Source organism: Saimiri boliviensis, chromosome 8 (genome assembly GCF_048565385.1).
Source record: "Saimiri boliviensis isolate mSaiBol1 chromosome 8, mSaiBol1.pri, whole genome shotgun sequence".
Taxonomy (NCBI): Eukaryota; Metazoa; Chordata; class Mammalia; order Primates; family Cebidae; genus Saimiri; species Saimiri boliviensis.
This window is the reverse complement of record NC_133456.1, coordinates 45,047,245-45,071,821: the sequence shown is the minus strand read 5'-3', so window position 1 is coordinate 45,071,821 and position 24,577 is coordinate 45,047,245. Positions and strand designations below refer to the sequence as shown.

The 24,577-nt window shown below is 34.5% G+C and overlaps 1 protein-coding gene across 9 annotated transcripts in view; it reads right to left on the bottom strand.

Annotated features, from left to right (window-relative positions):
- Positions 1 to 24,577, bottom strand: part of CBLB (Cbl proto-oncogene B) — a 428,727-nt gene that overhangs the window by 236,892 nt on the left and 167,258 nt on the right. For 8 of the 9 annotated variants that reach the window (XR_012518787.1, XR_012518786.1, XR_012518788.1 and 5 more), the window contains 6 exons: positions 23,048 to 23,142; positions 15,327 to 15,473; positions 11,728 to 11,822; positions 11,483 to 11,614; positions 8,526 to 8,666; positions 401 to 517 (listed from right to left, as the gene is read on the bottom strand). Coding sequence is in view for 6 of the 9 variants with exons in the window: in XM_074404431.1 (XP_074260532.1) it covers positions 401 to 517; positions 8,526 to 8,666; positions 11,483 to 11,614; positions 11,728 to 11,822; positions 15,327 to 15,473; positions 23,048 to 23,142 (727 nt within the window). In the remaining 3 variants the exon portion in view is untranslated. The remainder of the gene's footprint in view (positions 1 to 400; positions 518 to 8,525; positions 8,667 to 11,482; positions 11,615 to 11,727; positions 11,823 to 15,326; positions 15,474 to 23,047; positions 23,143 to 24,577) is intronic. The other variant, XM_010350032.3, reaches the window with a different exon arrangement.

Genomic DNA, 24,577 nt, shown 5'->3' with positions numbered 1-24,577 from the left:
AAGCTAAGACAATGAATAGTTTGGTGCTAGTATTAATTCTACAGAGATTTCTGTCTTAATGGAGAAGTAAGACAGCATTTCAATGTACAAAGATGTTTTCCTCATTTCCCAAACCTAAGAAAAAATGCAAGTTAATAGTGACTTCATTTCAAATCAAAGAAGTGGCTCTACTGACCGATCAAAGATAACGCCAAGCTTGCTATTTTTCTCTTCTATGAGGCAGTTTTGTAGCCATTCCTCTCACAACGTATGTTTTATAAGCAAAATGCAAAGATGATAAAAAATACTTCCTTAGGTAGATTCATTAAATTATATAATGAGTAAGAAGGTGCTCTGAAAAGCAGAAAGCACCATGATAACAATAAGGTATTATTATTATTACTGTTTTTAGCCAACTCACCTGAAGATGAAGGAAGCTGATCATAGTCCTGCGATGTTCTGTTAGTTTTGACATTTTCACCTGGTAATCTTCTAGCAGGAGGCAAAGGAACTTGGCCACTTGCATCAAAAAAGGGATCTTAAAAATAAAAACAAGTTTCCAATTAAAAGGCTGATCTCTGTTGATTGTCTGAAGAAAAAATTCTAGAATGATTTTGTGAAGATTGCAGCTTTCAAAAATAAATTAGAAAATTAAATTCGTAACTGATATTAACCATTTTCTACTGCCTGCATTATGTTCTAATTGATTCATCACTTGCTTAAACATGCTCTTCACGTTTATTTCCAGATACTAAAGACTACTGGTTTTATATTTATATTTTGCAAATATCTTATTTAATTATAAGATTGTTGACAACAAAAAAACAGCTTCTAAGTTTTTCCAACCCGTACAATGTAGAGAAAGTGTTCTAAAGTTAAAGCAAAAAACCCCCAACAAAACAAAACACACAAATAGAAAGAACTACGGATTTGGATCCTCCCTATAAGAGTATTATCAAATCACTTAATCCCTCTAACACTGGGCATACAAAATCTGTAAAACAGACCTGAAATTTCAGATTTGTGAGGATTAAATGAATTTGTGTATATAAAATCTTCTGTACATACACGGTGCTTATTGTTATATTGGGCATCCCAGGCTAAACACCAATGTTGTTAGTTGGCTTACTAAATAGTAAATTCGACTGTTAAAAATTATGCCATTTAGTAATTAACATTTGAATATACAGTAAAATGGGATGATTTACCACTATGGCAGTCAGAGATGGGGCATCTGAAATAGTAAAAAATATGATATTTACTAACTGGAACTAAAGGGAGAAAAAGAGATTTTGTCAGTGTTGCTGTATTAAATCATTAATACCATAAACCCAACTGGTTTAAAATTCACAGTATATGGGTTTAAATGCTTAGAGAATTGATTCCGTTTTTGAGTAGACAAACATTACATCCAAAAACCTTGGTTCACTAATAATTTATCTAGCTATCACTCCTACCACCGGCTCCTCTGCTTTCTTCTCATAGCACTTTCATGCTGCCAGTATCTCTGAAAATACCATTAATTCTTCTGAGAAAAAAGATCTTGTCTTACTCCTCATGTTTGAATTATACCCCCTAACTCCAACATAGCACCTAGAACACTCTTGGCAAAATAGGTTACACTTAATATTTACTTTTAATTACCAAAAATAAATCCACACAAATTCAGATTGTTCACAAATTCGAAATCAGTGAAACCTGAATTGCTAATGTAAAGCAAAAATTGTAAATATTAAAGAAGACCCAATTGTATTTCATTATTTTAACTTCCACTCCCATTAGACATTAATAATATGGAAGAATTGGATTATTTAAGATGAAAATACATGCTTAAATATTGCCTATTTTCATATTAACTTTTGACTGGTTAATGTAAGGCAGGATTTAAAGCCATTAATTATTTATCTTTTCACCTTTTTCAGAGTATACTAATTATCACCAGCTTTGCTGAGGACTCTTTGACTAAGACAAGGCTCTTTCACTTGTTTTCATTAATTTCAAGATTAAAATAACTCTTAGATTTTGAGTTGTCAATAACTGAAGAATTGATAGTCCAGTTCCATTAATTTTGCTGAGAAATTTTTAGGAAAGAATGAGAAGATAAATTGCATGAGATAAATGTTGATCTTTTGGTTTGTTAAATAAACCAAAGGAAACAAGTATGGTGATTTCAGAATAAATTTTGAAATTTCCCAAAGATTTAGAATTAAATATATAATAAAATTTACTTTACGTTCTTGTGGACTCTAAATGCCCTGATATTAAGTCAGACGATGAATTTTCTTTTACAATATATACATTTGCTTATATATTTAGGAGAAATTTATAGAATTTTCAAATATACTTGTGTATTTATTTATTTAAAATAAATAAATAAGGTTACTTATCTTAAGCTTAAATAAATCATCTATTTATTTAAGGTTAAAAAGTAAACTTGATATATTTCAGAGCCATAAATAGATAGATTACAAAATATACCACTCTCCCAGATTCTTCCATTAAATGATACTATTTAAAAGGTATTAGATACACTAAAAATATTATAAATAGCAAGAATACCTTCTTATGGTTCTGTTTTGAATCATTATCATGTTCTATCTTGCATCATATCCTAAGTTTGCTAATTGTCAGGCACAGGGTAAACTGAGCTCTCTAAAGCAAATTATAAAGTTGGAAGCCTTCAGGCTTTAAAGGGAAAGACATTAGATATAACACAATTGCTACACAGAGTACAATAATTACCAAATGTCCCCTGATAAGAAAATTTTGAAAAGCAATAAAGCTTTTCTAAAATAAATTCTTCAAAAACCAAAGGAAAATTTTATATCCACAGGATAGAGCACCCAAACTGAAATTATCACAGCCAATGTATCATTTATATAGCAGCAGGTGTTTGAGAAATAAATGGATACACACAGAGATTAATCTGTTCTAAAAGGCAAAGTACTACTGCTTGTGATTTATAGTACGGTACTGCAAAACTGAAAATTTAATACTTATTTGAGCGATTATAAAAAACTAAGAGAAAACCGGGAGGAAACAGTTTGCTCCTTAAAAAAAGAAATATAGTAAAAATTATATTATGTACAAATATTTAACAATTATATATAATGCTCATGACATATTAATTGGAAAAAGGTTATAAATAGCATATATTAAGATAAATAAATTTTACATGTGAGCATACACACTCATAGGCGAGAAAAAAAAAAGGAAGGGTATTTATCAATGGTTATCTTTGGGAAGCGAATATGGGTTTTTTTTTTTCTTTTTAAAGAGAGTCTCGCTCTGCTGCCCAGGCTGGAGTGGAGTGGCACAATCTTGACCCACTGCAACCTCCACCTCGAAGGGACAAGCCGTTCTCGTGCCTCAGCCTCCCAAGTAGCTATGACTACAAGTGTCAGCCGGCAACACCTGGCTAATTTTTATATTTTTGTAGAGTCAGAGTTTTGCCATGTTGGCCAGACTGGTCTCAAATTCTTGAGCTCAAGCAATCCGCCTGCCTCAGCCTCCAAAAGTGCTGGGATTATAGGCACAAGCCACAGTACTCGACCTGGGAAGTTTTTCTTAATGCTTTTTTTCTTCACTATCTGAAACACTCCCAAATTTTTGCCAAGTCTAAAACAAGAGGCAAATAAAATTAAATAATTAAAACAATGGCAAATTTCCCTCCCTGGCTGTCCATAAACCACCTGGAAGATTTATCAATTATCCCCCAAATTTTAATAATAGTGTATCAAAGCAGAAACTAATTGCTAGAAGGGGTTTGAAGAGCCATTTGGGTGAAACAAACTCCCCTCTTTGCTGCCCTCTTGCTTTAGCTCATGTTCACATCTCTAGTATGTAATGATCTATACTGATTTAAATACTCCAGTGTCAGATAACTTGCTACACCCAGGATAGAACAACTGTTAATGATTCAGGAAACTTCTTTGCAGGATGAATGAAATTTTCATTCTTAACACTTCCCATTGATCTTACTCCTACCTCTGAAGTGACATGGAAAAAATATAATTCTTTCCCAAATACTGTAACAGAAGACAACTCTCATTTACATCCAATTGTCTTTGTATTTTACTTATGCAGTTGCATTTCTGGATCCAAAAATAAAACTTTCATGTATCTTTAATAAAGTCAATTTGGCTAGCTTTCAGAGTTGAACTGTAAATTTAAGATTAGTTAAGATCCTCAAACGAGATTACAGGTTAGAGAAACAGTGAAAGAAAGGTAGCATAAGCACTGACAAAAACGTTGTATTTTGTGCACTGGACAAAGAACCTAGCTATGGTTATGAGCAGGACATAAATACAGCCTTTTCTCTATTCCTTGAGCCCAGATCCTGGCACAAAGTAGAGGGCGGGTGCCTACTTGAATCCACCAGCACAAAGGAAGTACTTTTTCTTGTAATATGGAAAAAAGCACATATACACCAGCAGTAGCCTTGGGATTGGAGACTAAAAAGTGTAAAGGTTTTATTGAGGACTTCAGGTTTTGTTAAGATATGATTGGCCTGTCCAAAATTGATGGCTCATGTACAGCTACAGGCATTACTATTCTGCCAAAAGAAATCTTGCATGAAAGCCTAAAATAGATAAAAGAAGAATGAGAACCCTGCCTCTGCTTGCCTTGCCCCCTTGATCCTACAAGAGTCCTGAGGCCCTTCTGCAGACACACAGGACGCTGCAGTTTGACAATCACTACTATAGGGAAGTCAATGAGCCATAAGGCTGAAAAGCTGAACCTGGCTCAACTGTGCAGGGCACTGAATGCTGGAATGAAAATGTAGGCTTGATTAGGTACTTAGTAAAATACCATGAGAAAATTCAACCTCTTTTCCAAAGACACCTATCATTTGTCTTTAATTAGAAACAATTATTTCCTCAGGAAAACAAACCTCAGTAATGTTCAGAAAAGATGTATGATTACATCAGAGTAAGATTTCACAGACTGAACAACAAAAACAACGGTAAAATGCTCACAGAGTTTCTTTAAATTTAGCAGTTCCTTTTATTTACCTCTTAGGGTTCTAAAATACTGAATTAAACTTTAGCATTTGTAGCATATTCTTAAAGTCAATTCTTAGGGAGAAGAACTGCTATCATGAATCTTTTACATTTCTTTACATAGTATAATATATTAAATACTTCGCAAAACAATACTCAAATGCTGATTTATAAGCCAAAAAAACCTTTATGCTCCATATTACATAATAGCATTAAAATACTAAAATATTTCTTTTGAAAAGGAGGAAAGCAAATATACATGGCTTTAAATCTGAATCAAAATAACCGTGACAATGAAAGTCATAAAAGGGCTAGATGAGGTAGTTCACATCCGTAATCCTAGCAGTTTGGGAGGCTGAGGTGGGCAAATCACATATGGTCAGGAGTTCAAGACCAGCCTGGCCAACACTGTGAAAACCCGTCTCTACTAAAAGTATAAAAAATTAGCTGGGTGTGGTGGTGCACACCTGCAATCCCAGCTACTTAGGGGGCTGTGGCAGGAGAATCACTTGAACCTCGGAGGCAGAGAGGTTGAAGTGAACCGAGATCACACCACTGCACTCCAGTCTGGCCAACAGAGCGAGACCCTGTCTCAAAAAAAGGAAAAAAATAAGCCATAAAGGATCTGGTACCAGACTAGAAATTTGTCAAGTAAATGATATGAAAGATTACAAAAGGAAAAAAAAAGTTGCCTTTTTTTAAAAGAAAGAATTATTATAAGGGATGTCAACATCACTGGGAACAGAATTAGAAAATGTCCATGTACTAACGTAAGTCGAGAGAGTCAACAGGCTTGAAAGACACTGCCCTTACCCCCAGGCTAGCCTGACACTCTAGGTTAAGGATAACTGTGTTGAGCTCCCTGGAAGCCAAGCAAACACAAAACAGTCAAATCTATAAAATAAATAAGACAGTTTACACAACGTGCATTTTAGCTAATAGGAGACATTTTCATTTTAAACTAGTTTTTTTAGCAATTAATCTTGAGGGGTTTCTTTATAAAGATTTTATGTAAAAGGCAATGAACGATATAATTAAGATAAAATAAATAACTAAAACCTTTTAAAATTAATTCTTAAGACAAAACAGGTAAAAGTGTGTATTAGTGTAAAATGTTCTCTTCTATCACAGCCCTTGGAAAGCTTGACTTTATTTTTCAAAAAAGCCACACATCAAAGTTTCATCTACTGGAGCTTAAGTTACATATATAAAAGATGACAGGATAGCCAGAAACTATCCTGAGCTTACCATCAGGAAGTTTAAGTAACTGAGATTTAGAATGACTCATTGTTCTAAAAAAATTATGTTAAAGTCTATATATAGGACAAAGTTTTGAATAAGTGAAAAAATAGCAAAATATAGCCATGTTTACATGCAGCGATATGAATAAAAGCCCAAGCAGTTAAGATATGGTTTGGTTCTGTGTCCCCACTCACATTTCATTTTGAGTTGTAATCCCCACGTCTAAGGAGGGAACTGGTGGGAGGTGACAGGATCATGGTAGTGGTTCCTCCATCCTGTTCTCATGGTAGTGAGTGCTCACGGGATCTGGTTTTTGATAAATGTCTGGCATTTCTCCTGCTTGCTCACCCTCTCTTGCACCTGCTGCCATGTAAGACGTGCCCTGCTTCCCCTTTGCCTTCTACCATGATTGTATGTTTAGTGAGGCCTCCCCAGCCATGCAGAACTGTGAGTCAACACAACCTCTTTTCTTTATAAATTAATCAGTCTTGGGCCGTATCTCTACAGCAGCGGGAAAAGGGACTAATACACCATAGTTCCTACTTGGATTGGAGTGGGTTATGATACTAGTGTTTTAATTGGCAGCATCTAGTGAACTCATAAGGTCCCAGAGGTCAGAAGGCATCTGTCACAGTGGATAAACAGTGAATGGGTCAATCAATATTTACTGATGAAAAATTAAGCAGAAGATTATTCTTGAAGAATAAACCACTTGAAGAAAGTAAAGCCGTGTACTCTAAGTTATATATCCATAACTGAAGTGTCTTATCAAATCTCTTCAAACTTTCTAAATGATCAAGCCAAGTGAAAAAAAAAAAAACAACCTAGGAAAAACTAATGGTAGACATGACTAATAAACAACTGAGGGAACTGATAAAAGATTTCCAAGTTTTCGCGGAGGCATATAGGTAGCTAAAAGACAAGCTGAGCACTTTTTTTTTTTTTTTGAGATGGAGTTTCGCTTTTGTTGGGCAGGCTGGAGTGCAACGGCGTGATCTCAACTCACTGCGACCTCTGCCTCACAGGTGCAAGCAATTCTCCCACCTCAGCCTCTCGAGTAGCTGGGATTACAGGCATAAGCCACCACACCTGGCTAATTTTGTATTTTTAGTAGAGATCGGGTCTCTCCATGTTCGTCTGTCTGGGCTTGAACTCCTGACCTCAGGTAATTCGCCTGCCTTGGCCTCCCAAAGTGCTGGGATTACAGCCGTGAGCCACTGTGCCTGGCCAAGCTGAGCACTTTTTAAAAATTTTCATTATTTATCTCACGCAGAAATGTAAGGAACTTGTGAATAAAAGAACATATTTATCCTATATTTCCCCTAATCAAGTCCAGGAGGCAAAGGTTTCAGGGCACTGTATTACTAACAGGGCAGACTAGAACTGTTCATTAATATCAGCAGATTCCATGTATCAGTTTATTTTCTTTTTCCTGGTAATTTTAACTAAGACAGTAGAATGGTTTACTAAGTCTTCATTTTTATGTCAGATCCTGTCTTTATAAATTTTAAAATATACTAATATAAAAATTAGTTTACATTAGTTTACCACTGAATACCAATAATTTGTGAGTAGACACAGACTGAGACAATTAAAAATCACAACAAAACAAAATGCAGCTATTTCAGAAAAACTTGTCTATTCATGTCATAACAATGTAATTTACAAGAATCTTATGTTTTGAACAAAATCATGACACTAGGGCATATCTCGTACAATTTTAAAAACCAAAAAAAAAAAAAAATTGAATTGGGAACAGGGAGAGAAAGTCTAAATATCGTTCCCATTACTATTAGCCCAACACATTAGCAGTTCAGTTCTCAGGGTTGCATTTAGTAACATAAGGAGGTTTCTGGACTGGACAATCTCTATAGCAGGCGTTCCCCAAACTTTCTACATAGGGGGCCAGTTCACTGTCCCTCAGACCGTTGGAGGGCCGCCACATACTGTGCTCCTCTCACTGACCACCAATGAAAGAGGTGCCCCTTCCTGAAGTGCGGCGGGGGGCCGGTTAAATGGCCTCAGGGGGCCGCATGAGGCCCACGGGCCGTAGTTTGGGGATGCCTGCTCTATAGCATCGTTTCTACGTTCTGTAGTTCTTTACTGCTTTTTCCATCTTTTGGCATTAGACCAATCAACCGATAAACAAACGTACCCACAATTGCTACTCTTACCACCCAGGGATTTCTCTGTTCTGCTAGGGAGGGAGAGACTATTGAATCACTAGCATTTACTTGATAGTATCATCTTGGAAATACCTTTGCTTTAAGTGAATAGTTTTCTTTGATTTTTCCCTCCTACCTGAAGGAAGAAGAAAAAGATCCTGTCCTGAGGATGGCCGGCTACTGGAGCCAGGAGGTTTTGAATGTTCAATGAGACTATGCCTTGCAGGAGGCGGGGGAGGTGGGAGTGATGGAGGGAGGGCATCAAAAGCATCTTCACCTGCATTTAAAGAAAGGTCGAGATCAACAGCAGAACTCCATTAATCAAAATACACAGCATCAAACAAAAGTAATAATTGATTTTCTCTTGCTGCTTATAAAGAATTTCACTCACAGGGTTTATCCAGCAGTTCATCAACTTTGATAATAGGATCTAATTATTTTGTGGGAGAGTCTGGAGACACACACACACACACACACACACACACACACACAAACGCAAACTTTTTCTATCAGGCTTTTTTGTTAAAAGCAGCATTGTAAGTTATGAAACAGCTCAGAGTTCACTTGTAACCTTTATAATATTAGGACTCTGAGAGTTTGAACTAAAAATTATTATCAGTCACACCATCAAAACAGGATTTTTTGTGTAACAAAAGAGTTCTCAGACTTTAATTGGAAAATCACATCAGACACATAATTTACTGTCACAGAATAGATTATCCCATATAGTTTATTTCACTGGATTTTAATTTTTTAAGCTGTTTTATATATTTGATATACTATCAAAATATACATATTATGTACCTAGAGCAGAGGAATATGGTATTTTCCAATTTATCAGATTTAGCTACAGAAGAACAGCTAAGTGTAGAACCTTCTGTGGTCCCAAACACGACTTACATTTGCATATTTCCCAGCTTTAGTAACCAGAATATTAAACATGCTTTTATATCTACTTATTTGTCCCCTGCCACATCTTACTATTTACTTATAGTTTTTGTTTCTTTGAGTCTTAAGGAAAAAAAAAGATACATAGCTTTGTAAACTATCTCAAATACTTTATGAATGAGACAGGGTATACACAAACACATATTCTAATAATTAAAATCCACATTTTTAAGTTGAAAGATTTAAACATAAAGGCAAAAAGAAAAATGATATTACTATTTACTGAACTTGCTTTAGAAAAATTTGCAGAATAATTTAATCATCATATTTTTTGTTATTAACATATCTGAAGATGCAGGAGAGAGTTTTGCTATCAGTTTAACCTTTAGCTATCTCCTACATTATCATATTTATTCAAATCTCTTTTCAGCCTTTAAACATTAGGCACCGCACCGTGCCAGGCTCATATATGAAATGAAAATCAACATTATAAGGCTCTGACTCAAGGAGCTCAGATTCCATGAAAGAAACTAAAAAAAACCTTATAAATAGGAATGATTTACAGGTGAAAGTGTTTGATCCCGTAAGAGAGACATATTCATTGAATGAGTGAAGACAAATGTAGACAAGTGGTATTCAGTGAAGTACTGAAGAACAACGTCCTGGGATATCAGATGGCCCAAAAATTTATTCAAGTGCAAGGATGGGATCTTCTAAGGAGAGTGAATGGTATGAAGAAAAAAATTACATGCACAAGAAGAGAAAAAGGTCAAGTTAAAAAGACAGGTTGGCAAGTCTATCTACTTTGTCAAATAAAGTAGTCACCTATCCATACACAGCTATTTAAATTTAATGAAAGTCAGTTCTATAGTCACACTTAATCTGTATGCAAATATACAGATCCTTTACATCACCACAGAGAGCTTTATTGAACAACTTTTATCCAGGTGATGAAGATCTGGGTAATATATCAAAAACCAGTGTGCAGGAAGAAGTGGAAGGGAGAGAAAGATTGTAGGTAAGAAAGTTAGGAGGCTTTTGTAATTGCTGTAGAGGAGAATAAAGCCCTGTACTGCAGAGAACAGGAGAGAAAGATACTGCAATTGTGTCATTCAAAATACTAGTCAGCTATGTTAGGTATCTCTCCTAATGGTATCCCTCGCCAATCCCCCCACCCCTGCTATCCCTCTCCTAGTTCCCCCACCCCAGAGCAAGCCTCAGTGTGTGATATTCCCCTTCCTGTGTTCATGTGTTCTCATGGTTCAACATCCACTTATGAGTGAGACCATGGCATGTGTATACCTGTGTAATAATCCTGTACGATCTGCACACGTGCCCCAGAACTTAAAGTATAATAAAAAAAAAAACAAACAAACAATACAAAATACTAATCAGTGGTACTTCTGAGAAAACGAAAAGGTTCATTTCGTGTATCTGGTGTCCTAATAGCCAATTCAGAAAAGCTCTAAATTGACTTTCATCATACATTATTTTATGTTACAGTGACTGGCTATTGTAAAGCCTTAAGCAAGGTGTGCTGACATTCTAATTGACTTTTTCTAAAAAAAAAGGGTGAGATGCTTCTGAATTAATGAAATTAACAGTGACAGTGGCACCAGCCCACTTCAACATACACACACACTTATGTGTACCTTCACCTGTGGGTACACACAAATACACATAGGATGATTCTTCATATTATAATTTGAAACAAGGAAATTGAGTTTTTTGAATGTGTTAAGAGTTGTAATGATTAGAATAAAACAATTTATTATCAGTTCTTTACATACATCTAATTTTGCATAATTCAATTAGCGTAAGTGGAACTGATTCTTTCATGTTGCAAGAAAAGCAAGTTCACATTTATTAAGAATTATTATACTTAAAGAAAACCTCAACACTTCAAGTCATTGCTTCAAAACTATTAGAACACAAAGCTTTCATGTGTTTTAGACTACATGTAGTATGGATGAAACAACTTGCTTGAAACCTGACTGATGCCCAACTATGACACTATTAATCATCTACATGGAGTAACGGTCTCATTAACTTGGGAGTCACGATCACCTGGAGAACCCTTTCTAATTTCAGGTAAATTCACAACCCAGGGAGTCTGTGTTATACTGAAGTCTGACTCTGAAAACTCCAAAATTAAGAGAAGAAAAGGAGGGGTGGTTTGTTAAAAATGTTTTTAAAGGTTTCAACCTAATGGAGGGATGAGAAGATCATAATCAGAGGGCGTCCTGTTGAGTGAAGAACCATGCTTTGGATTGTCCCGAGTTGGAGGCCTGGCAGGTGGTAATGGCACTGGACCAGAGGCTGAATCAAAAACATCTCCTAGAGGATGACACAAAACCTTAATGTATTTTCAGTACAAGGGCATGGAATTTTGCCTTTAAATTCTGACCATTAAGATGTATGGCACAAAGGAAATTATATTCTATACGTACCCTTTAAATATATGCCTAAGTCAGGGATGTTTGATTTCTTCTCTGAAGATGGACCATGTGTTCCATTCAGTACACAATGACCATTATCACAAGACCTAAAGCAGAGATCAGAGTAAAATCATATAAGGAGAATACTTTCCAATTAAAAGTAATTCAAGAGTTAGAGGGAACGAGTATTTCTGCTCATTTAATATACTTTGAACATAAATTTTCTTTTCTGGAACTACTAGTAATAATATCAAGATACTCACCCCTTATTTTAAAATGCAGAAGTAAATATCTCAAGGATATTTCCTTTTTAAAACTATAACCAAGAATTAAAAGGGCCACAAAAATTGTTGATATCCTAAGCACATATGTAAAATTAACATATCTCTGTTTAAGAATTCAATAGAACCTGGTCAAGTTTTTGAAGTTAAAAAAAAAAGAAGTATGTGCCAAGGCAAAAACATACAGCCATCTCAGTAACTTCATTATTTGTTGATAGTATTTAATATCATATTTTTGCTTCTGTAATGTAAAATTTCCTTGTAATAAAAATAAACTACAGCCCATAAAAGAAGAAAAATTATTAAACCTTCAGTAATCCCATTACAATTCTGAGGACTATTCAAAGAACTGGAGCCTATGGTACTATTTCACCACTGCCAAGAACAAAATTCTGGCCCTCTGACACTGCAGAAAATGACTTTAACAAAGGCCTTGGCTACGTGACAGGTACAGTATTTTAATGTGTTTGTAAAGGGTACTACTTAGTAGAAAAGTTTGCTTGGGTTGTTGGGGGTTTCCTTTATTTTATTTTATTTTTTTTGTTTGTCTGTTTTGTGTATGTGTTGCAAAGGCTGGAGCACAGTGACATGATCTTGGCTCACTGTAACCTCCACCTTCCAGGTCCAAGCAATTCCCGTGCCTTAGCTCCCAAGTAGCTGCAATAACAAGCGTGCATCACCAGGCCCAGCCAATTTTTTATTTTTTATTTTTTTAAAATTTTTTCGCAGGGAGGATTTTGCCAGGTTGCCCAGGCTGGTCTCAAACTCCTGGCTGCAAGTGATCTGCCTGCCTCGGCCTCCCAAAGTGCAGTGAGCCACTGCACCCAGCTGAATTGTTGGTATTAATGCTTCGGAATCATACTATGAACACAATGGCTAAAATTGGGCCATGGGAAGACAGCAGCAGGAAGAGAAGAAAGGGGGCATATTTTGCCTCAGCATATAGCTTTGTAACAATCAACTGACAAAGAGCTATAGAAATCAAAGTTTACATTTTACTTTTCTCTGATCTACTCTGAATTTTTAAAACAAAAAGTGCATACCTAATGGTGGAAATGGTGGATACTTGAATGGATATTAGAAGAATGTGTCATCTACAATTCATTTCTATTCTCTCTGGTGGCCACTTCTCTTTAAGGGGCCAGATATAGTTCATTTAAAACTAGTTATCATGTATTGAATCTTCCTAATAATGATGGATTTTTACCGAAATTAAATTGAATTATTCATTTACTGTGTCACTTTTTCTACATATTGACACTTCACTTCTCCTGATGTTCCAAAGCGGGAAAAATATAAGCAGGGAAAGGAAGTGTTAAGCTTAAAGAGCTCTTTGAGCCGGGCGCGGTGGCTCAAGCCTGTAATCCCAGCACTTTGGGAGGCTGAGGCGGGTGGATCACGAGGTCAAGAGATCGAGACCATCCTGGTCAACATGGTGAAACCCCGTCTCTACTAAAAATACAAAAAATTAGCTGGGCATCGTGGTGCATGCCTGTAATCCCAGCTACTCAGGAGGCTGAGGCAGGAGAATTGCCTGAACCCAGGAGGCGGAGGTTGTGGTGAGCCGAGATCGTGCCATTGCACTCCAGCCTCGGTAACAAGAGGGAAACTCCATCTCAAAAAAAACTAAAGAGCTCTTTGGAGAGAAGATAAGGATACTTCGTCCATCAGCTTTCAAGAGCAAATTAGATAAAGAATTCACTCCAATTACATTTAGGGATTATCAACATTTATTACTTTTCCGTAACAATAGGAAAATGGTAATGATGGTTGTAATTCAAATTTATTTTCGAGATTTGGGAGTTCTGCCACAAAAAATCTCATCCAATATGATGTAACAATTAAACTTTAACATAAATTATGCTCCTCACTTACCCAGCAATGAAAAAAAAAAAAAAAGACTCCCAAAGAGACCAAAAAAGCTCATCCTACTTTAGTTTTTAAAAATTACTGCACATTTGTAAGAGACAAAGAACTGAAAATTGTAACAACTTATATTTGATGAGAAGGAATAGCTTTTGTTCTCAAATACATCACTGGCTACTTGGTTCTTCCGATATATAAAATTACCTCCTTCTTATTTCTTTGTCTTCTCAATGATACAATTTTATCAACAAATGTCTTATTTAAACACCAGCAATAGCAGGGAGTATTTGGATTCTTGCTTTTAAAAAATTAAAGTCCTGCGCTACAAACCCTTAATAATTATGGGTAATAATTTATCAAAATGTTGATAATTCTAACCTGGGTCACTTATTAAGACAGACATCTGCTGAAAATGAAAATGTGCTTCTCTTTCCAAGTACTGCATTTTCTACCTCAGGGAGACACTTGAAGAAACATATTAAAACATTTTTTTAAGCTTTTCATTGGAAAAGAAGGGAACACTGTACTTATAAAATGCTTTCAGTTGACTGACTTGACCTCAAAAGGAAATGGCACACGATGTAAAGATGGCACAGATGACTCAAGTCATTGCCAGTTCACCTATCCCTCGGTCGGTCATGGAGAGATGCTGGAATGCAGGGCCACCAGCAGTACTTCAGCCCTATTCTGTGTGCCAAGCCTGAACCCAAGAATGATAAACTAAGGAAACCAGAGCTCAGAAAGTAAGTTTTGAAGCTGAGAGTACTGAGTTCCTCATATGTCAGTCAAGTAAAACAAACAAACAAACCCAGGTATTAGATTCGTTTATGAATTCAGTAATATAAATGCAAACTCATGCTTTTACTCAAAGACAAACTAATACTTCAATAAAAACAACATATTATTAATAACTCGTATTTACCTCAATGGGGCTTCCAAGTCAAACACCAAGGCTACCCCCATTTAAGTGAGAATAAGCAAACAAAAGTAGAAAAAAATTCCTCAAATTCTTATTTGATCCAAGGGAAAGTAAAATAGGACTTCATAGAAAATTAAAATTAGGGGAAATAAGTTAGTATTTCCCCCCCGACTTCTTCAAAATCTGAATAGAAGTAGGTAGCAAGCACATCAAGAAGGAAAATGAATATGAATTATACTAGTCTTTGCATTACGAAGAAAAACTCTAAGAGATATTAAAATAATACCTTAGTTTCTGAGCACTAATTTTTCTTCATGAGATACATGCTTAGAACTGATAAAATAGAATGACTTCCTGATTAATAAGAAATCTACATCTTTCAGTTTTCTTTAAAAGTAATACAGGAAATGGTATATAGGAGGAAAAGGCTTTGAGCTGGAAATCAAGGATTTTGAACTAGACGTGAATCGATTGTTTAAAAACAAACACTACAAATGATAATGCTTATGCAGATGCAAGTGGTAAAAAGCTGCCCATATTCTTACCGAACAGGAGGTTTTACGTTATGACAATGAGATGGTTGTGAATTCAGAGAAACAGGATGGGAAGAAGGAATCTTGTATTCATCATCATCTTCCTCTACTGGGTCCCTTGTTTTCTCTGAAAGAGAATTTGCTAACGGAGCAGTACACCTACCGGGAAAAAAAAATCCAATCTAGTTTAAGCATAATATTCAAAACAGGGAAGTCTGATGTGACATATTGAAGTCAAAGAAGCTACTTTATCACTTATGTTCACTTTTCAATTACAGGGTAACATCAGAGAAGCTGTTCTTGTATCAAATACAAATGAAAATCTTTGGTTAAGACTCTTGATGGGATTAAATAATTTCCATCCTTATCATTTTAAATGGCACAATAGGAAAAACTAGTAACCTGTCAAATAAAATAAAGAGATGTTGGATTTGTAAGATAAAATGTATAAATTTATTAAAACCAAAGCTATTAAAATATTTTGTTCCAATTTAAATTAAATGGGTAAAATATGATGATACAATGATACGATGGTAGTTTTATATGTTATTCTGTATAGAATACTCACACTTTTTATCTCTTGTGAATATTATCTGTAGTTGGAAAAATATCCAGTTTAATTCCATAAAACTTAACTATCCTGTGAAATTATAGTTGAAGAGCTAAAAGTGAATGGAATGACTAGATGTAGATAATGAGATAACATATTTTTAAGTCTTTGAAGTGGAGTACATTATTTTTATGGCTTAAATTCCCTGGCTAAATAAAAGAGAATTAAAATGGGTAAAACCATCACCTAATTTCAAAAATTAGCATTTCACTTATCCATAAGAGTAAATAAACCAAATAAAACAAACCCAAACAAATAGGCAATAGTCAAACATAAACATAATGTTTTTCATAGTTGTTGCTACTGGAGTTTCTAACTCTGGCTGAAGACAATGAAAAATGCCAAAGCAGAAATGCACAAACCCAGGCTGATTCACTTTAGGATGACCAACTAGTTTGCAAGACTAGTTTGGAAATACACACACGAATCTAAATCTTTTTGTTAATCCTCATGAATCTCGTAAGAAATCTGTTCAATTTAAAAAGAAAAAAAAGCGAAGTGACTGCAATTTTGAAGCACCTTCTGTAGAGGGAGCAAGAGACCTTTGGTATATTAAACAAACAAGCCTGAATTGACTTCCATTTTTATTTCTTTTTACTAGTTAGAATGGAAACAATTTTAGGAGCCTTTCTTTGTGACCATTACAAGAAAGAACTTCGAAAAATCAAAAGATTTAAGTTTCAACCATGTTACCTAGGCTTCTAGGACATTCAAAGATCAAAGAAAAACTAAGATTTTTCAAGTGCATTTTTATTAATACCTATCTGAAAAAATTTTCAATACTGATCTTTAAAGTCTTGTTTGAGCAACCTTAGAATGCACATGAGAGTTACAGGGAGACAAAAGCACAGTGATGTAATGACAAAAGGTCCAATGTCACTACCGAGAGCATCAGCTAAGGGCCTTAATAACAATCTATTATTACAACTATCATGGTTTAACTTTGGAAGATTTACTTTCCCATTAAAGGTAGTTAAGCATATGGGCTGCAAAATGGTGATCTATGGCACTGGAGCAGGCAGGGATTTAAACTATTACTTTTCCATAAATTCCTGGAAACAGAGACATCAATTTAGCTAAGTCATGGATCAAAATGGGTTCTATTACCAAATGAAAAGAGAAATACATACTGTACATCCTTTCTATGCCTAGGTTGTTTTTATTTATAATGAATCCCTTTCTTTCTATGTAATTCAAGAATACACTATGTAAAAAGTAAACAGTACTTTTCACCAAACATTCAACAACTATTGAAAAACAGAAATGTTCTAAGATCTGCCTGTTGCAGGTTCCCTCCAAAGATTTAAGAGCTTCATTAGGAGTCAACAATGGACAATTTTTGAAATCAGTTCATGTTGTGGCCAATTTGATATTTTATCTCCATTGATAGAGAATTTCTCAGGTGTAATTTCTCCTACTCTTTTGCTTTGCCACAAATCAGCAGAGTATTTCAGAATTAAGTGAAAAGCAAAGCTCATCTAATACCTCATTGAATAATAAGACTTATTGCTAAAACTTACTAGTATAAATTGTTAGCTTAAATGGATTTTAGAGAATTATATCTAGAAGTAAAGAAATAGTATTCAAGTGGTGTTTGTTATCTAAATATGAAAAAAAAACCTTAGGTGTCCAACTTACCACCATTTTAATAAAGTTCTAAAGATTCAGATTTTATTTTTCTGCTTATATTTTTTAATGGAACTTTCATATCAATATAATAGTTTATTTAGATTAGAAATAAGCCAATTTATAAGAATAACATTCCAGTGTATTTTATTCAAGATTACATAATTTTTATTAAAAATTAATCTTACCCAGTTCTGGAAAAAAAAAAACTGGTTTCTATAAAAAAAATAACCAAAGAGAATGGTACAAATAAGATAAAGAAATTGTACATAAAATAGGAAAATAAAAAAACTTAATTCACATAACTAATTACACCATCTGGAATTACACATGGCGTTTTATTTTCCTCTACAAACTCATTCAAAAAACAGGTTTAATTTTACTTATTACTAAATAAGTAGTAAAATAATTAGATTTATAATCAGTCATCAACTATTCATATATGTGACTTTTGGCAGTAGAAAAATTTCTATCTTATGGGACATAGGACAATTTTCAGTCATTGACTAAACTTATGGGAGATTTTTAGGATACCAGAGGAATAAGGCTGAACAAATTATATTTGGCTGACTCCACATTAAAGTCTACCATTACACTTATTACTGGATTCCCTTTATATTATCATCCTACATTCACGGAGTGCTCTGCTCTGTTGCTGTTATTACTGAGTGAATACACTGGTAATACATAGGGACACACACTCTCAAAGATGCACGGTCAACCTCCCCACCACCTGGACATTTTAATACGTTCATTGTGTTAGTTATTTGAGACTTCAGTGATAAATACATTCATCTTCTACATACGCACACATGAAACAAACCAAGAAACAAGTGAATTTTCAGCACAGCACGGGGGATAGTTTCCAATGCTATGCTTAATTAGTAAGCTTGTTTTCTACGTATACAAATCTGTCTTCCTTTAATAATATCTGAAGGCAAGTAATGAAAAATATCTGTTGTTAAAATAGAATCTTTAGAGCTTGCCCTATACATTAGGCCATATTTCTTATATTAAATTATCCCAATCCTAACAGGGAAAACATCTAACTCAAAGAAATGTCCAGAGAAGAGACAAAACAAAATATAGCTATATTTGAAATGATTTCTGCACATGTCTCACATATAAATCATTTCCTCAAAACACTAAATTTTATCATATACATGCTAATTTTGAAGGTTATTTCATGACATCAAAATAGTCTGTGTGGTATATTATCAAGGTTTAAGGTAAGCTTTACTCATAAGCATTTTCACTAACTTGTTCGTAAAGCAGTGAAACAGATTTGAAGTTGCTTTGTACTTGTGTTCTATCCAGCTTCTGTGCTCTTCACACAGATAACCTCATGGTTTGCTCCCTTTCTTCAAGTTTCTATCCAAATATTAGCCTTTCAGAGAGGTCTTTCCTAATGACCTCATCTAAAGTATAAACCTCTCTATCATTATTTAGCCTCTTCTCTGCTTATTTTTCCTCCTAGCACTCACCACTAGCTGACAATAGACAATACAGTTATTTTTCTACTTTCTCGTCTCCCTAACTAGAGCATAAATTCCAAAGATGATAAGGATTTTATCTTGTACACACTGCACCTCCAGTCAGTAAAGCAACTGAATGAAAATAGAACACTTAGGTGAAACTGGGATTCTCTGTTTAAGAACCAAAAATATAAGCCCTTATCTGTTTAGAAAAATATTTATTATAACAAATATTCATAAAAATAGATAATACCACCTCCAATAAGAAACCTTTCTTACAAAAATACAAACCAAGTAATATTGGTTCATGGGTATTTGAAAACCTAAGTTTAATATATCAAAAGTACAGAAGGTCCATCTCTAAAAGACAAGGCACACACACAGGCACATACACAGACAATTCTTAAAAAAAAAAAAAAAAAAGATATTCCTCAGCATTCCAGAACATTACCTTATCTGGAAGTAATTACTCCATTATTACTTGTAAATAATGCCTCTGTTCACTGGCCAACCTATTGTGTGTCAAGTAAAATAAATATTTCCTTAACTATTCAGAGTATCATTTAGTTGTAATTTTGAAAAATCAAACTATTTCCAAATAAACATAATTTAGTAAATAAACAATTTAAACCATAAAGTAAAAAGAATTAACATAGGATTATTTTGTTCTCCCTCCAAAAAAAATTACTATCCATATTTCTAGTATTTACTTAAAATTGTATATTTATAGCTAAGTATTAAAGATGTTAAGTAGAAACTAAGAAAAAAACATTATTTTAGAAAAATTAAGTATATAGACGCAAATAATTTCAAATTTTTACTTTTCTTCGAATTTACATTTACTTTTTTATACTTTTACAACTGTATATATTTTAGAATAAATTTTATACTCTTCTAAGTCTCAAGACAAACTACACAATAAAAGTCAAATAATTGCAAAGATACATTTAACAAGAAAGGAAATGCTATCACAGGCAGCCTCTGACATCACGTAAATGGGAATCAGAGTAACAATATCAAATATTTAACAATTCTATTTTGGTAAATAGTTACACTTGGATTTAACATTGGAGTTTTCAACATTTCTGAGAACTACAGAAGTGTCTGTTAGGTAGCAATGTGTAGTTTTGCTTTGTCCTGATTTTGAAACATGCACCAAGAGTCTGACATGGAAGTGAATACTGTACCATCCAAAATTCCTATTTCCGTAAGTGACATTTTGCTAAGACCTCTGTTCTAAGACCCTCCAGAGCCAGGTCTCTACTCACTGCAGATTGCCAGCTTTGCCACAAGTATCCTTTAGAAAAACACACTGTATAGAACCTAAAAAGCTGAATCTCAAAAGGATTGTGGAGATAATTTAAGTTAAACCGATCCTTTCTTCTATCAGATGGGGAAGGGCCCAGAGAAGTTACCTTGTTAAAAATAAGACACATACTTAATGGTGGAGTCAGGTCTGGTATCCAGTCTGATTTTATTCTATCGTTTACAACAGCATTCCATGCTGGCTTTATAACAAACACAGTGTATAACTAAACAATTAAGAAAAATGCTTATGATTATGTATGAAACTATCTCTACAATACAAGCTAAATGAGGTAAGAACAAGTTTAAATTAAAAAATGTAAAAATGTTAAAACTCTAGGCATTGATATTTAGCATATGCATATGCCTGTATGTATGTAACTCGCTTGTTTTTTCTTTTATATACTCTGCATATTTTCTATAATGAACAACTGCTACCTACAGAGTCAGAAACAAAAATAAACTGGAGAGATAAATGTGCCATTAAAAGCTAACATTTGTATTGCTAACTACGGCTGATTTGCAGCATGCAAAATAGAAAACTAATTTGTTGGTAAGCATGCACTGTTAAAATATTTCTCTAGTTAAATGAAACAACTGCACTATTTCTGGGGGGAAAATGAAGAGTGAATAGAAAGTATGACTAATTTTAAATGCACTTACCAACTGAAGTATTAAAAAATATATATTTTACTATGAGTTTGTTATTCTTTCTTCATTTACAGGAGAAGAGGTATTTAATGTTAAATACAAATGAAGCAAACCGCAACCTCCAGCTCTCTTCCTACTTGCCAATATGAATTTAATAAACAGAATGTGAAAATTTAATCTCTAATTAGCAAGATTTGATTTTCTAATGTTCTCTGAGTTAGCAGAGGTAATTGAGCTTAGATGTTTTATTACATACACATATATCCAGAGTTCATTTAGGGCTAGAATATCATCATATGTTGTCAATGATTTAGAGCGTACTACCCAGAATATGTGTAATTGCTTCCAACTCCTATGTCTGCTTAATATCTGGCAGTTCCGAGAGAAGTTGCCACTGGAGAATGATCTAATTCGTTGAGTTTCCCACCGTCCCCTGAACGATGCCAAACTTCAGTCTTGTTTCTTCTTACCTTCCACCTTTCCCAATTGTGCCTGTAATTCACTAATAAGGAAATGCCCATCCCTCCAAGAAACATCCTTGACTCACAAAGTCTATAACCACTCCCCCAAACTCATTTGAAACTACGAAGTTAGCATTATAAAAAGTAGTGCACACTGTTCTCCAGTGACTTCATATATGTTAATATTATTATCTAAAGTAGACCGTAAATTTCTTGGGGGCTGGGATTTACCTTATTTTTCTTTTGCATTGATACGTATAGTGGGAATTGAGTGAACTGCAGATGATGGAATGAAGAAGCTCTAAGACTTTCAACAGGAAACAAGGGCCTCAGCAGATAAAATTTAAATCAATCAACCAAGCATCCATGTATTCTCTGTGTACTTATTCACTACATGCAAATAATTTACTTAGTATATATCAAATACAGTAGGATGTCATGGGAGATAGAGTACACAAAGTTTTTGTCCTCAACGTCTTGAAATCTTTTCAATTGGAGAGCCACATTAAAATTAGAAAACAGTATGGCAGAGTATATAATTTAAGTGAGTGGAAAATCAACTGCAGGAAGAGGAATGTGAGTCAGTCTTAATCATTACAACTGAAGAAGTCACAGAACATTTCAGGAAGAAATAGAGCCTGAGCTATGGACCTTCAGGTTAAAGATTAGGAAAAGGTAAAGCACAGGAGAGAACAGTATAAAAATCTTACAAAGCCAGAAAAAAACAATCCAGATATAATCACAGGGCAAGTATTAGGAATCACTGAAAAATATTTTAGTTGGGGTAAAATTTTGTAGGATTTCACTGTTCGCAGAAGAGTACAGAGTTAATTTAATAGAAAAAGGGAAAGAATGCTGGTTTTGAGGGGGAAAGTGATCTAGGGAAGGCAGAATTTAAATTACATGAACTCAGTTGCAGTGAACAAAATATAATGGAGGAAAGGCAGACAACCTGACTTCATATAAAGAGTAGGAAAATTAGAATTGAGATATCCAATTTATCCTGGTTAAACTTGGGAAGATATCATTGGTAGATACCTAGTGGGCCTCTGGGACCCCATTTTTCCAATGAGATACCTAGTTATCTCACTTCAGAGATGTCATCTCATCTCATTCAAGAGACGATCAGATACAAGACTCTTTCAGTTGTCCAGCTCTGAGGCAAAGCTAGTGCAATGGAGAAGATTCGAGTAATACGAAAAACTCCAAAAGAACAACCAGCAGGATTTAGCAGCTAAATGGATGTGAGAAACAAAAAAACTGGCAGAACCAAAGATTATTTTATGATGTCAAACTGGGAAGCTGAGACAAAATGCAACACCTCTGACGAGGAGCGGTAAATTTGATGCAAGGAATACTAGCTTTGTCTCCCTGTTGCTATATGTGTAACCTCAAGAGTTTAGGTAAGTCTCATAGATGTTGTGGTTACCAGCAAAGAATTGAGAAGCATCTTGATTTATGGTAATTTAGTTTGTAAATACAGCTGGCTGTTTACTATCAATGACTTCCTATTCATCATGTAGTTTCTGTACTGAGAACCTCAAAACCACTCTTTACCATATCTTGATGCACGGACAAGTGATCTCCAAATTCAATAAAACTCACTTTATGCTAGGGAGAAGGGTGGTAACTGGCGGAGGAGGAGAAAGCCGGGGAGGAACATCATATTCTTCACTTCCAAGATGACCATTGGAAAAGACCTGAAAGTAAATCAAAAGTTAGCATTCTCTGTAAAAGGTAAAGAAAAAAGCAGCACTGCTGTTATTCTTAAGTCCTTCCAAATTAAAGTGCTCTAAATTGTATTTCTCCAGGGTGAACAGAACAGAACTTTCTGATAAAACGGTATAAGAATATAATCAGAAATGCCTTTGTTCTTTCATGGCTGAAGCTTCTGTGCTAATGATAACTAGAGACCTGTTCTGACTTTCCAAGTGCAGGCAAATTTAAACAAAAATGTCAGTTTGTGAACACACAAACCACAATTTCTAACTTGCTCATATGGGATCATCCAAAGCCAGTGTTCAATTACTTGAGATAGGAAATTCTGATGTCTAGAGTTCTCTGTTAACGCTACAGGAAATGTCTGAAAAACTGTTTTTTGTTTCTCTTGCCATTTGAAATTACAGCAACTTAAAAAGGGGAAGGATATGAAAGGATAACTTTGCAGAAAAATGTTCTCAAAAAAAGACTGAACATATTTTAAGACCTGCAAGCAACCGGGTCTTAGATTTCTATCATGGAGTTCTTCTGCAAACTCTTATTAATTCACATTTAATAGGCAGACTGATGGTGGGGCTAACTGGATGTAAAGTAACTTCAACAGTGCTCGATAATTCAGTCAAGGACTTACCAATGACTTTCCCCCGTCATATTTCTAAAATGATGTTGAAGCTTTAGAATACAAAATTGAAAAGACCATACCCTTACCTATCAACTTAAGAAAAGAAACAAGTTTAAAGAACACATTTGAAATGTATCAACATTTGTATTTCAAAGCTACAAAATCAAATTTTGTAGCAGTAAAGTTTCACTCTACAGACTAGCTCTATGCTTTAGTACGAATTTCTCTTTTTCCACGTTTCCCCCCCTCTTTAGACTCAATATACTGCAGCCATTCCATGACAAAATGCTACCTTTAAATGAAATGATTTTATCTTAGGCCTTTGACTGTGGCCAAATAACAGAAGAAGGCAAAGTGTTTTGAAGTTTACCAGAAAGAAGAAATTTCCTAATAGATAATAATCATTTCAAAGTTTAATAAAATCCTTTAACATAAAAAAGGTCTTTTAACTGACAAATACATCAAACCACAAATGTTCATTGTGATACTGAGCACTGGAAGTCATTCTAAACTGGAGTTCTTTGCATGCTGCTGGAATAGATACAATGTAGGATATCTGCAATCAAATCTCCTTAATTTCTGTCACAAATACATTTAAAACTCATTCTGGAAAATGTAATGTGGATTTTATATGCAATAGTTTGTTATTTCAGGACAAAGCATCCAACATAGATAGATGCTTAATAAAATTTTAGCAATAGTAAAATAAAAAGAGAGATATGGAAATAACAATTTGAGTTGTATCGACTCTAATTTAATAATAAACCAATCATAATTTTATAATCAGAACATTG